This window comes from Nelumbo lutea, chromosome 2, assembly GCF_056320005.1.
Source record: "Nelumbo lutea isolate HS-2025 chromosome 2, American lotus-T2T, whole genome shotgun sequence".
Classification (NCBI taxonomy): Eukaryota; Viridiplantae; Streptophyta; class Magnoliopsida; order Proteales; family Nelumbonaceae; genus Nelumbo; species Nelumbo lutea.
In genome coordinates, this window is record NC_142685.1 from 54,464,163 (window position 1) to 54,479,298 (window position 15,136).

Sequence of the window (15,136 nt, forward strand, 5' to 3'; positions counted from 1 at the left end):
GAATTAGAGATTTGAGCTCAAGTTCGAGCTTGGCTCGAGTCAAAAGCTCGAAAGTTCGAGCTCATCTACATTTGATTGTAGGTCTCTCAAGCAGTCAAGGTGCCGAGCTAAGGTTTTCCTCAATTGTCGAGGTTCCAAATCAAGGTCTTCCTCAGCTGCTAAAGTGTCAAGATGAGGTTTCCCTAGTAGGCGAGGTGTCGAGCTAATGTCTCCCTTAGTTGGCAAGGTACTGAGTTGAGGTGTCCCTCAGTTGTTGAGGTGCTAAGCCGAGATCTCCCTCAGTGACCAAGATGTCAAGACGTCTAGCTCGAGCTTGACTCGAATTAGAAACTTGAGCTTGACCTCAGAAGTTCGAGCTTGGCTCGGCTCGAACTTGACTCCCTTTGATTGTAGGTCCCCTAATAGCCGAGATGTCAAGTTGATGTCTCCCTCGATGGAGAGAGAGTGACATTCTTGTAATTTATAAGGAGAGAGAGAGAGGGAGAGGGGAGAGTTGGTAGAGAGTGGCATTCTTGTATTTTCTATGAAAAAAAGCAAAAAATAATATTAGATTCATTTCCCTCATCCTCAGGCCTTCTCACCTACACCTTTCAGCTTAATATATTTATATAGATTGTAACATTGTAATTTGTCCAAACAGTTTCCCCCCAATTTCTAATGCCAAAAATAAGTACAAACCCAATGCATCCTCCATAGTATCAAATACCCTCTAAGGGGGTGTTGATCTACAACCGTTTTTTTTTCATTTACTTTTGAAATCATCACATTAGAAAAAAAAAACAAAAATAATACAAAACAAATAAAAGTTGTTTTATTTAAAAAAATATTGTTTTTGAATCCATCAAAGTGATAGCTTTTAAAACAAAAACAATGTTGGATATTGTATTATTCGTGAAACATGATGATACATATTGTATGATTTAAAACAAAATGATGTTACCAATTGAGGGGTAGTCCAGTTGGTGCACTGGATGAATTGTCCCAGTGGTGGTGCAGTTTCGAAACCCACTATTATCATCTTTGTAAGAAAAAAAAAGAGTCTGGATCTGTTTCTCATAGAACATGCCTTACACCAATCTCACAACACGTCCTAACTGCACATCAGGAACATCTTCCGTACTTGTATTTATTATTTATATGCAGATGTTCCCAATATAGGGTGGAATATGGATGTGAAGACGGTGTGAGACATGCCTTGTGAGGAACAGATCCTAATTCGAAAAAGAATTATGTAATTAGTTGATGTTGTTGATGTAATGTTATACTGTTTACTTAAAAAAATAACAACCCCTATGAAAATATCGAATATTGATTAATGCATAAAAGAACAAGCAAAATGATGATTTTCAAACCATAAATTTGAGAACATGTTTTTATTTCAGTTTTAGGGGAAAAACTCAATTACAGTCAAGAACATATTTTCCATTCTCTTGTGCATGCAGTGTTAAAAAACAGTTTCATATGATTTTAATTTGTTTTTGGAACCGACAATTAAAAAAAAAAACAATTAACTTTGAAGAACATATTTCTAAGGTAGTCAAATCAATTGGAGGGTGAGATTATGGAAACCCCACCACAAGATTTTCGAAAGCGATTCCTTGTATGCAAATTTGAAAAATCATGGTTGTGTCTTTGAAAACTAAGTATGCGTGGGTTCTTTTATTCCTGGGTTGGCAAGCTATCATCTTTTTTTAGTTGGATAGTCACTTGACTATTATGGCCTTGACGGCAACCAACCTATTTCTATTCCCTACTCTCGCAACATCAACTAATATATGTATATATTATGAATGTGGTCGGTTCACAACATTTTTACTGTATATTTTAATACAATACATCTTCTTTACATTTTTTTTATTTTTTATTTTTAAATTTTTAAAATTTAAATAATAAATTTTAATGTTAATTATAGCACAAGCCCAGTGGTGCTTTTTCTCCACTCTTTTTTATTTATCTAAATATTATTTTTAATGTTTTTATTAATAAAATAATAAATATTATTTTTAATTATTTTACTATCTTTTTTATTAAAATTAATATTTATTGTTTTAATAATCGGTGCCTTTTTTAATTTATTTATCATATAAAATACAAAAATTAAACATTTATGATCGACTGTATAGATCACTTAAAAAACTGTATATGAGATACATGGAATTAAAAGTTCTATAAAACACCATATAGGTGTGCACCGGTCAAGTCTACACAATTTGTTCACAATTCAAAACAGTTGTGGGTTATGAGCATATTTAACAGGTGAACAAATACATATTTACCACATGTACTAATTAATATTTTAAATGTTAATGACAATGTGTTTCAATATCAATCAGGATCAAGTAAGCACAACCTTGTACGCATATTCCAATTTAGTACTTGGACTTTGGGGGTAATGTCAAATTAGCACCTGAACTTTTAAACGTGCCAAAATAGTATCCAAATTTTGAAAAAGTGTTAAGGTAGTCCAAAACTGGTAACAAACGTTAAGTGTCATGTAAAAAGGACAAAAATGCCCTTAACATATCATCTAATTTTCTTATGATTGGTATTAATTCAGTTAGTGACAGGAAGGTTGGATTCTAATATCGAGACAGAGAGATGGTAAGAGATGACGAATACGTTGCTAGGCGATGAGAAACAATCTGAAAAATGAACACTGCGGGCACTGCCACTGCAAATGTCTTCTGCCACTGCCAAACTCGGTTTTGAGTGAGGATGTCTTTAAAGCACCAGCAGCAGATTGTCAAAAAGGTCTATATATAACGACGTCAAGTATCTGAAGGAGTTTGGGGCCAGAACTTGCTGCCGTCGCTTGTTCGCTATGTCAAGAGCTCGAAGAAGGTGAATAATAGATTTCGTGATGGTGGAGAGAAAGAGACAATGAGAGAGGGAGAGAGAGATGAGAGAACAATAGATTGAGAAGAGGTTGGGGAAGGAGGAAGATAATGAATAATGTCTTCTTTTTAAGGATAGCTTTGATATTTAAAAAATTTCAGTTATACATATCATGATCAAATAACTGAGGATTGTTAATCCTAGGCACTACACTTTTTGATAACTTAGATATTACAGTGAATCGGTGATATAAAAAGTTTAGGTACTAAGTTAATACTATCCCAAATTTCAAGGTACTAAAATGGAATTAACCATTTTTAACATTATTTAGGGTTTTTTACTGTTCAGTCTACTTGTCCCGAATATTATTATTTTTCAAGTGCTAACTGAACGTACGTAGTTAGTATCCCGTCTCTTTCAGTAGAAACAATGGATTCTCTTTCATCGGTTTCAGACTTTCAGGCAGTGGGGAATTAACGGTTTTCTGATCTCGTACAAAGTTCACTTGTATTGCAGCCTGGGTGGAGCGAGACAGCATCTGCTGCCACTATAAATATTTTTACGTAGGTGCCACTTGTCCTAACTTCAACGGAAGCAGCCAAACCAAAGTGAGCTATCTCTGATTTAGCACTTTTTCTTAAAAGATCCGGATCCCTGGTGTCATCGATATCTTCACAGAATCACAGGCGCAACAAGAACTTGTATTCTTTAAAAAGTTCTTCACCCTGGAGTTAGATTATCAAAACTTGCAGCTTTGCCCTACTCTATCACTGTGTCTGTCAGTCACCCTTTTTGCTTTCTATTTCTTTTCAACATGCCAATACTTCTGCAGGTTTTCATGATATTCTCTTTAACAGTTCTTAGTTTCTTAATATGGGTAAACAATTTCTAACCACTCTCTCTCTCTTTCTCTACCACACACACTTTCTCTCTCTCTTAGAGAGTCAGCGAATTAGTCAAGCAAGAAAGGAAAAGGGTCACAAAAGCAAATAGCTTTCGTGTATGTGTAATTATGAATGCAACAACGTCAACCCACAGTCACTACTGAGACCTTGTTTCACTAATTTTTCTCAACAACTTTACCTAAATTTCTCTCATCAAATCTTGCATTTAATTTAAATATATATTAGATGTGTCTATCTATCTTATGTATATATATATATATAAATTTCATCCACTCTTCTTCAGTCACTCTCCGTATCATTCCTGTCTGTTCTACAACTAACCCATCCCTTAGAATGGAAACCTTGCTTGCCTTCTTCCTCGCGGCAGCCATCACATCAGCTTACTTCCTCTGGTTTAACGTCTTAGCCCGTAAGCTGACCGGTCCCAAAGTCTGGCCGATCGTCGGGAGTCTGCCTTATCTGATCGCCAACCGATCACGAGTTCACGACTGGATAGCCCAGAACCTCCGACAAACCGGTGGCACTGCAACATACCAGACTTGCACCCTTGCTCTGCCTTTCGTTGCTCGTAAGCAGGGCTTCTTCACTGTAACCTGTCACCCCAAGAACATCGAATACGTACTCAAAACCCGATTCGATAACTACCCCAAAGGCCCAACCTGGCAAGAAGCCTTCCACGATCTGTTAGGCCAGGGCATCTTCAACAGTGATGGTGATACATGGCTCATTCAGCGGAAAACAGCTGCTCTCGAGTTCACGACAAGAACCCTTCGGCAAGCAATGGCTCGCTGGGTCAACCGGACTATTAGGTTGCGTCTCTGGAGTATCTTAGCCAAAGCTGAAGCCCAGAGATCCTCCGTGGATTTGCAGGACTTACTTCTCCGTTTGACATTCGATAACATATGTGGACTCACGTTTGGTAAAGACCCAGAGACACTTTCGCTCGAATTAGCTGAGAACCCATTCGCCATCGCGTTCGACTCGGCCACTGAAGCGACTCTTCAGCGGCTACTCTACCCGAGCTTCTTATGGAGAATAAAGAAGGCTTTGGGACTCGGAGCGGAGAGTACTTTGAAGAAGAGCCTAACAATTGTCGAGAAGTACATAACAGATGCTATTGAAGCGCGCAAGGAATCGCCTTCTGATGACCTGTTGTCGCGCTTCATTAAGAAGAGAGACCTGGAAGGGCACCTCTTTCCGAGCTCTGTTCTCCGTCGAATCGCTCTAAATTTCGTCCTCGCCGGTCGAGACACGTCGTCAGTTGCACTGAGTTGGTTTTTTTGGCTCGTTATGAATCACCCACGAGTGGAGAAGAAAATCATCGACGAGATATCATCGGTTCTTAAGAAGACACGAGGTGAAGATCAACGTAAATGGGTGGAAGAACCGTTAGGGTTCGACGAAGTCGATCGGCTAGTCTATCTGAAAGCAGCTCTGGCTGAGACACTCCGTTTGTTCCCGTCTGTGCCGGAGGACTTCAAGTACGTTGTGTCGGACGATGTGTTACCGGATGGCACAGTCGTGCCGGCTGGTTCAACAATTACGTACTCGATTTATTCGGTGGGAAGGATGAAAACGATATGGGGGGAGGATTGCATGGAATTCCGTCCCGAAAGGTGGCTGTCGGCAGAGGGAGACCGGTTCGAATCGCCAAAGGAAGGATACAAGTTCATCGCCTTCAACGCTGGTCCAAGAACATGCCTAGGAAAGGATCTGGCTTACCTGCAGATGAAGTCGGTGGCTGCGGCCGTGCTGCTTCGACACCGGCTGTCGCTGGTTCCTGGTCACCGAGTAGAGCAGAAGATGTCGCTGACGCTTTTCATGAAGAATGGGCTACGCGTGTACGTGCATCCACGGAATCTGGGTCAGTGACTGAGGGAGGCATGAGCGTGTACGTACTCTACTGCCTAGATGCTACAATTTCTTTCGGTCGCAGTGGAGATTTGGTCATGTTTTCTGCAAATATGTAGTTATGATTTGTTTGTGTTTTAGTTTGTTTGTTAATCTTCCTTTTCCACGGTCCAAGCTATATTACGGACTATATATTTTGGTCATTCCATTTGCACATGAGACTGTTGTGGGTCTACGTCGTCTTACATTTATATTATAAAATAAACCTTCTTGTGTTTTGGCTTGCATTTGGATCTTTTATGTTTTTTCTAAGAACTACACAAGACCGGAGTAGCTCGGCCCCCAGGAATCATCTCAACGGATCGGATAATCAACAAATTCCAACTGAGACGAAGAAATATAAAAAGGAAAAATGATGAGAAAAGAGTTTCATGCGCTGCTGCTAATCAGTGTGAAACTACATTTCCTTCTCTCAAGGGGTGGACCGTGGACATACAAGATGATACTACGGTCCAAATTATCATCCACCGTCGAACATGAAATTTCAATACACTTAGAACGAGTCAATCTCAAAATATATGGAATTTTTTTTTTTTTTTTTTTTTTTGAGTCATATTATGGGCTTCCCAAACCGCCCAAGCTTCAACAACATGAACCGTTGTGAAACCAAACCAATAAAGGAAGCCCCGTTCTCTCTTCTAAGACTTTATCATTTCTATTTTTTCAAAGATACCAAAGGATGAAGCTGTATTTCTCATAAATCATTTTATCTCCATTGCCTTGCGAAGATTTGACAACCAATCATAAATTGAAGCCTCCAAAGCTCTAGTCCACTACAAGAGAGTCAATGGTAATCTAGACTTCTTGTTTTGCTAAAGAGCATTTAAAAAATATATGCTCACTATTCAATTCTCTTCTTCACCACCAGAGAAGCAACAAGAGCCATCAACGGGGATCCCCATAGTCGTACGTGGTATGGCAACAGACTAGTTGAGGGTCATGCTGATGGATTGGCAGATGGTTTCAAAGCTTTGGGAAGAGATGGATTAGAGGAAGAATTACAGAGGACTGATCGTACTAAGTGGGAGACATGCATGCTGGGCAAAATCTTTGGTAAATTAATGTTCTATCCATCCAACAAGAGCATTTAAAAAAGTATTTAATTCCCAAAGTTTGTGATATTAATTTTACGGTTGTATTCTTGCCTATTTCTTTGAACATGATATTGATGTGAGATAGTCTTGGTCTTAGAGAGACGACCTTGGACAGTGGAGGGTTTTATTTGGATTAAAGATCGATGCATGGTGGGAATCAAGGTTTGGCTCTTTTGAAGCTTCAGTTCAAGGCAATTCAATTACATGGTCTCCGTCTCTCTTGCTTGGAGTAAACTATATATTGGATGATGTGGGTAATCGGATTTCGGGGAAGGTTGATAGGGTTGTGCCTAAAATGATAAGCAACTGATTGTATATTGTATTCTTAAGCTTGAATATGGATATATATTCTATTACACTTTTTTTTGAAGTATATTCTAATACACCTTGGGTACATAAAAATTCCTATAAATCTCATAAACATATTTATAGCATTAGATTAAGGTTTGGAAATGCATATTATATAACTTTTTATAAAGGGAAATCTATGATGTCAGAAATATATGATACTGGAAGAACTTTGACCAATCAAAATTCACCATGAATTTGGATAAATATCACCTGATTGGTTACATGTTTATGATATCAATTGGTCGGTCACAAGTTTTTCAAATGTCATGTCTTTCTAGTATCATAGTCGAACCCTTATATAAAATAGTGAAAGTAATGATCATTTTAAACATTTAAATATAGCAGGACTTTTTTCACATTTCTCTTAAATTCATCATGACTTTTCAAAGCCTCTAGAAAGCCCCATGCAAGTGAGTTTTATTGTCCAAAACTAACATTCTAATAAAATTTCCGTTGGATCACTGTTGACAACCATTAATAGAAATTGTCCACATAAGCACTTAAGTATTTTGCATGACCAAATTACTCCTAAATGGTCAATCAAGCTTGTTAAATTTTTATTTATTTATTTTTTAATGACAGAATGATCTCTGACCTGGGCTTGGACCCACACTAGGCCTGCAAATTTTAGAGTCATGCTTGGGCCTGATATTTCAAGCTAGCCTAGGCCTGACCCAATCCGCATATATTTAAAATAAGGTTGACTAACCATTTTAAGGGTAGTTTGGTCATGTAAAATGCTTAAATGCTTATGTGGATAGCTTCTATTAATGGTCACTAATGGTGACTTAACAGAAATCCAATGGAAGCTGAGTTTTGGATAATCAAACTTATTGATTAGGGGCTCACTGGAGGTTTTGAAAAGTCATGGTGAGTTTAAGAGAAATGTAAAAAAGTCAAGGTGAGTTTTAGAAAATATCCAAAAATTAAATGTATGCTATTTTAATTATTTATCTGAAAATCCACAATTAATGGCCTTAATGATGGAAATTACTAGGCTTAATTTGAACTTTGAATCAAAAAGACAACAATTAACACAATTAATATCATAACTAAGAGCTCGGATCTCCTACCCACACCTAGCACAGGATACAGGATATTACAGTTGTACGTTGAGAACATCTTCCGTATTTTCATGTTACCATTCATGAGGAAATGCTCCCATTGTACAGCTATAGTATCCTGTGGGTAGGAGATCCAGATTGATATGGACTGATACATACTAGGCCTGTTCGTGGGCCAGGTCGGACTGGGCTGGCTTGTTGTTTCTCAAGCGTGGACATTATTTTTAGGCCTGTGGCTTGGGCTTAGGGCCCAAAACACTAGGCCCAACCTTTTTTGGGTCAGGCTTGGGCTTTCTCAAACCCAAGTCCAGTCCAATAATATTTTATATAATCAAATATATATTTTACATTTTTTTCTTTGTTCCTCTTTTCTTTTCTTGAAATCTTTCAGTTTTTTTTTTGAATTCTCAGGTAGTTTAATATAAATAAGTCAATCTTGTTTTTAAGTAACAAATAAAATTTTCTTCATGACCAATTTTCAGGTTGAGATTCAGGATTAAAGTGAGGGCTGGTCTTGGGCTCAGACCTGAACGTATTCTTTTAATAAGAGGCAAAACCCGGCCTGGCCCAGCCTGTGTTCTTGTATACTACCTATCTATGTATGGGTTAAATACCAACTAATAAGGACCAACACAATCCAATATGGAACTAATATGGAAATAATGGTGCAAATTGAACCATTCCACAATTCTATCTATATATTATATTGTTCCCTTTAGATACTAATACAACATAACTAGTATCATAAGTATTATATTGATATTTTAAACTTATTTAGGAATTACGATACAATCTCCTTAGCAAATTCAAATTTACCATTAGCAGCAAGTTTTATCTTTGGGATCTTCCTGGTGAAAACTTGTTTTAACTACCCCCTCGGATCTAATTCAGATTTACCATTAAAAGCAAGATTTAATGTCGGCTATAAAGACTCGGATCTTGTTTTAACTACCGCCTCCACATCGAGACCCTATTGAATTTTGATAACTGCTGAAAAGCAAGATGCAAAATATTAATATAGTTGAGGGAAATTTTGATTGAACCTACCCCATAAATTTTTACTCCGACATTTATAATAATTCAATACCTTCAATACCCTCACCAAACACTACATCCCCCTTGAATTGGTATATATGCGTGTGATGTCATTTAATATAAAATATTATAGATATGTAATGTTTTATATATGAAAGATATTAGCCCGGAATCAGGCCCGGCCCAGCTTGGTCCGGGTCCGTATAGACCTGAACTAGGACTTATGTTGTAAGCCCAGAACCCCGGGCCGGGTTGGGCCCAAGCCTAAGCTATAGCCTTTATCATAAGTGCAAAGCCCAGCTTGAGGCCATCCCCTGAACCTATAACACCCCCAACCCCATAAAATATAGTTCCATTAATTACGGTAATTATAAATGTAGTATCCAATACTTATGGAAAGATTAAAATTTTCCAATAATTAATGTGAAAATTTGGAAGTTTTATAATTTAAGTTTCACTAAATTAACAAAATCACTAATTATTGTTCAAAAATTATAGTAAATATCAAAATTACTGAAAATATAAAAAAAATAAATTTATATTTATTGAAATTAATTTTCCACTAAAAAATTTTAATTATTGTTTGATAATATCATTAAATATTAATAAATTGACCAAAATTACTGAAAATATCAATAGCTACTTATTGCTAAAAACTACTATTAATTTTTAATTATTAAATTTGTATGTATTAATATTTTAATAAATTATTAATTTTTAGTAATTACTGATTTCAATAATTAATTTTCAAAAAAATTGAAATTAAATTACCAAATCAATAATTTTTACCAAGTAATTCGTAATAATTAAAATTTTCAATTTACCAAAATTACGAAAAATTATAATTTAGGTGTTGATATTTACTAAATAATATTAGTAATTATTGAAAATAAAAAAAAATATTTCATAAATTAATTTTATCCAAACTAATTTAATTAATTAATTTACCCACGTTTTTTATTTTAGATGGTTTATAATATAGATTAAGAGGTGTTTTAGGCGGCATTTTAGATGGGAGAGATTGTTTAGGAGAAATTTTAGGAGGGGGTTGAGTCAATTAGTAACGAGAGAGAGAGAGAGAGAGATGGAGTGGAACTTCGTGAATAAGGAGAGCTGCCACATGGCAATATAGATTAAGAGGTGTTTTAGGAAGAATTTTAGGTGGGAGATAGAGTTTAGGAGAAATTTTAGGAGGGGGTTGTCTTAGTGATTGAGGACATGAGAGAGAGATTTGGAGTGGGACTCTAATGCAGAAGAGAGAGCTGCCACATTGACTACCCCCGTGACAACATGGCTACATGGAAGGGCTAAGAAGGGGTAAGGGAGAAAGGAGAGAGGTTTAAGGAGAGAAGAGAGGAGAGGACTGCTGACGTGGGACCTAATCGCTTTATAATATAGTATAGATAGATACACACTTACACATCAATACTTCTTACCTTGTGCTTAAACATAACAAAATTTTAAGGGAAGCACATTGTGATGCATAAAAATTAAAATAAATATATTACATAATTACAAAATTGACTAGAGTTAGTATCCAATATACATTCCCGCCAAATTGTTGAGGCTGTCACACATGCATCCTTGCTCCATTGAAAATCTGGAAGAATAAAGATGATATGCTATCACCTCCCCAGCAACCGAACTAAATTGTAAAGATATGGGAGCTCCCTTCATTACAAATAAAACATGGTGTCTGACGTGTTTGATTATGGCCTTTTTAATGTGTAATGTAGTCCTTGAGCCTCCATTTTGTGATTCCAGGCATACCACTAGCCTTTCAAGAAACTCCCCTCTCTGCCACATTTAAGTTTCTCCTTGCTTAATTGCTTCAGTTTGATCCTTTTCTTCTTTCTTTTCTTAGTTTTTCAAGTCAAATGTAAGGACATAAGCTGCTATGTAACATGATCAATTGGCCTGATGTTTAGTCCAGGATTTTCTCGCCCGTTGAGAAGAGACTCCAGACAACAGTTCCAACAAGATAGAGTCCTACTGAAACCTTGAAGACATCATCCCAGGAACCTGAAAAATGACAAGCAAGAGAAAAATGATACTAATAAGAAAGTGAAATAGTGAAAGATAAACCAAAGATGTCAAAACCCCATAAATTAGAAAGGGTATGAACAATTGACAGGGTTAAGCCCAATCATTCAACCAGTGCCACCTAAGAGATCCTGAGCCAAATACCAACTAGATTTAAGAGATTATAATTCAATTCATGCATTTTATTCTACAGACAACAAAATGAGAGTTCAAAGAAATCTCGTATGAAAATCAGGTTGATTTTCTTTATAGCAGAATGAGTGAATAATTGTACTATTCACAGTATATCTGGCACACCCTTAGCAAGAGTGACAGAGAGGTCATGTTGACTCAAATCATCAGGTCTGCAAGAGGTGCTGGCCATGGCACCCAGAATGTAACCTGACATAGACCCTAGACTTCCTCAACAAATTGACCCAAGCGAAAAATGTTAACATGACAAACTATTTCCATCATTAGAGAGAGAGAGAGAGAGAGAGAGAGAGAGAGAGAGAACTGAGGGATATGAACAAACCATGTTGCAAGATGTAACCAGTTGCAGCAGTACCCAGTACACCAGCCAGCACTCCAGCAGTGTTGGATAAACCAAGCAGTACTCCCTGTGTAAATAAAAGCACATTAGTTCTCATTCCATAAATAGAACGATGAAATAGAGGCATTGGTGCCATTATACTTGGTGCAGGCTCATGCATCCTTGAAAGCATATCCATAGTTAGCATGATGATATCAAGTTTAGGCCCACAATTTTCTGGATATGTGAATCAACATATAACCCACATAACAAGAGAATATTATAAGAAAATGAGTTCATATTCAGAAAAAATAATACTCACAGAGTATCTAGGGCCAATGTCTTGATGGTTGGAATATAGACCTGACTGTGAGAATGCATCGGTTCCCTGTTTGAAAATTTTAAAAATATTAAGTTAAATGTAGTTTGCAGATCTGAAACAATGTATATAAGTGGGTTCTAAATGACAACCATCTCCAGAAAGATATGCTACAGGACTAGATGGATTTTAGGTTTTCAAGAAAAAAAAAAAGCATTTGGGTTATGAAGAGGTTCTTTAAACTTGAGAAGAACCAAGAGAGCCTATGATTTCAAGAAACACATGTCCTGTAGAGCCTTCAATTTACATCAAATCAATCCTTACTGGTGCATTCATTGGCATTCATTTCAAAGGAGTAAACCATCTCAGCCAATGTCCCCTTATCCTGTCATCGGTTGATCTTATTCTGATCCTATTCTGCTTAGTTTTTCCATCCATTCATTTTAATACCCAAGTTCTTTCATACCTATTTCATGCTCTAAGAAGCATGAAACCAAGATTTACAATTCCTGGAATAACAACCTTATTCCTCTACCAGTTTTCACTCTACTCTCGTGGAAAATACAACCATTTTGATCTATGTACCTGTAGCAGCATTAAATTCCACCTGTTTCAGCTTGTACCTTGTAGATTAGCCATTATTGCACCATCCTTCAAGTCCACCACATAGACATTCATAAACCACTCTAATATAGTGCATGGAAAATAACCCCAGTTTTGGTTTACTAACACTTCCCAATAGGGGAAGACCATACTTGTTCCATTCCCTCTCAAGAATTAACTTCCTGTATCTTTTGTGTAAACTCCATTTCATGCATATCATGACTGCAAGCTGGCATTTGACTTGTGTAGTATTTCCAATTTTTAAGGCTCTCTCTTGGTGGATTTCTTATCCTACTATCCTATGGATTTTTTTTTTTTTTTGAAAAAGCAAAATTCAATTTGAGAAGTTGAAAATCTGCTGTTATGAACTTGCTCTTCTATCATTTTCATCTAGAAATTATTGCCATATGACATTGATACCAGATTGAAGCACAATATTAGGAGTATAGGAGTACATGATAAGGGGCACCGCTTTTTTTTTTCATATTTTCACATAAAAGGATTATATTAGCAATTATAACTACTCAATGATAAAGCTGGAATTTATTCATGATTTAGAGTAATGTTAGAGAATAAGACCTATTCAAGGACATCACTTAATAGCTTAAGCTTTTAGGTTGAATGGTTCTCCGAGATGGTATCAAAGCCACTTTGACCAAGTGGTCCAGTTTTTTATTCTCGCCACTCCCACTATAACTAATTGAGTTTCAGCACAAGGTATGGGTGGGCCTGTGCTGTCCACGCTTCAAGCCCAATGGGCCCTCGTGTGAGGGGGCATGTTAGAGAATAAAACCTATTCAAGGACCTCACTTAATAGCTTAAGCTTTTAGGTTGAATGGTTCTCTGAGAAGTAACATCTAGAAAAGATAGACGAAAAAGCTATAAAGGTGATGCAAGCATGGAAGAATAAGAAATCCAGTGGAGAAATACCTGCAATTGCAGTTTAGCATACTTAATTTATAGGTTACCCCTTCCCTGTCCTACTCCTACATCAATGGCATTGAGTGGCTTTCATACTAAATGAATAAATAAGGACGGGGATATGGCTAAAACACAAGATAAAATCCTAAATAACAAGGCTCACCACACAATATATCGACAACAACAAGCCTACTTTTAATATAACTTCAATCAAAACAATGTAAAAGATCTTGGTATTATACTATCATACTATAATTCCCTTCCCCAAGATCACACTAACTTTAATGTTTCATCTCAAATTTGAAAACCATGAAAACAGCCCAACTGATGGTCCTAGTAAATTTTACAAATTAATAGTAAATCACAATTTATTATAAATTTTTGCTAAGGATAACTAGACCAGATAGAAGCCCTATTCTTTATATCTGAAAACTAAACATAAACCCTGAAAAACCTCCTCATTTCTGGCAATCACAACCTGCTAACTACTAGCTTCATCTTGTCAACTGGGACCAGGTGTGCTTGCCAAAAGACAAAAGGAGGTTTGGGGATTAGAAAATTGAAAATCTTCTGATTTCATTCAACAGTGAAGAAGAAGAAGAAGAAGAAGAAGAAAGAAGAAAAGGAAAAGAAGAGAAGATGGAGATCGAATGATATATTCTGGCGGCGCCAGACTTTTTATTTAAATATTAGGGCGACAACATAAGAAATAAAAAAATAAATGAAAAGACATAAGTGTCCTTGCGGCACATAATTAAGATTACGTCACTCCCCCTCAAGTTGGGGCATAGATATCAATCATCCCCAACTTGTCACAAAGATTATAGTGCCGCATGGAGTTTAATCATTTGGTAAGGATGTCTACAAGTTGTTCCTCAGAGCTGATGTAGGGAGTGCAAACTTCTCCTTTTTCCAATTTTTCCCTAATGAAGCGTTTGTCAACCTCTATATGTTTAGTTCTCTCCGAGAAAAATCATCCACAAATAAAAGAAAATATCGGTAGCCACCCATAGAAGGAACATGGTATGGTCCCCACACATTAGTATGTGTTAGAGTCAGTTAGAAAAGGGTATTTTCATCTTTTCACTTTATGTATTATGTTGGCTGTATGTCTCCTCACGTGCAAGGTCATTTCAGTCTTTTGCATCTTATATTTTCAAATGCAAGTATATGGTCGACTGGGTTAGATGAAGAGTCTAACCAGTTCGACACTTTCTCTCTCTCTTCTCCTTTCTTCTTTCTCTCTCTCCTCTTCTCTGTTTGGCTGAACACTTTCGTGGTATCAGAGCGCCAGTATTAGAAGCTGACTGCAACCTTCTGTCTTCTCCTTCATTTTCGTTTTTTTTTTTGTTTTTTTTTTTTTTTTTTTTTTTTCTGGGCGTGAGAAATCTGGGTTAGAGAAGGAACCCAGGTACCTGTGGCAACATCTAGTAGTTTGTGATATTAGGGTTTCTATTTCTGCAGCAATACCTAAGGTTTCACGACAGTAAGGGTTCTGCAGCAACCTTTTTTTTTATGGTGTGAGAAATCTGGGTTAAAGGACT

General features: G+C 36.7%; 2 protein-coding genes across 2 annotated transcripts in view; one reads left to right on the plus strand and one right to left on the minus strand.

The window, feature by feature from the left end:
* The first annotated feature begins 4,023 nt into the window (after positions 1 to 4,023).
* On the plus strand, positions 4,024 to 5,878 carry CYP86A1 (cytochrome P450, family 86, subfamily A, polypeptide 1). Its single transcript, XM_088968524.1, has one exon. The coding sequence runs from the start codon at positions 4,074 to 4,076 to the stop codon at positions 5,610 to 5,612; it is 1,539 nt and encodes a 512-aa protein (XP_088824650.1). The 5' UTR covers positions 4,024 to 4,073; the 3' UTR covers positions 5,613 to 5,878.
* Positions 5,879 to 10,653: 4,775 nt separating this feature from the next.
* The window catches only part of LOC148870785 (sodium-dependent phosphate transport protein 1, chloroplastic-like), a 39,887-nt gene continuing 35,404 nt past the window's right edge, over positions 10,654 to 15,136 (minus strand). Inside the window, exons 8-10 of the mRNA XM_088973798.1 lie at positions 12,072 to 12,137; positions 11,753 to 11,837; positions 10,654 to 11,217 (exon numbers count right to left, since the gene is read on the minus strand). Coding sequence (XP_088829924.1) covers positions 11,120 to 11,217; positions 11,753 to 11,837; positions 12,072 to 12,137 — 249 coding nt within the window. The 3' untranslated portion in view covers positions 10,654 to 11,119. The remainder of the gene's footprint in view (positions 11,218 to 11,752; positions 11,838 to 12,071; positions 12,138 to 15,136) is intronic.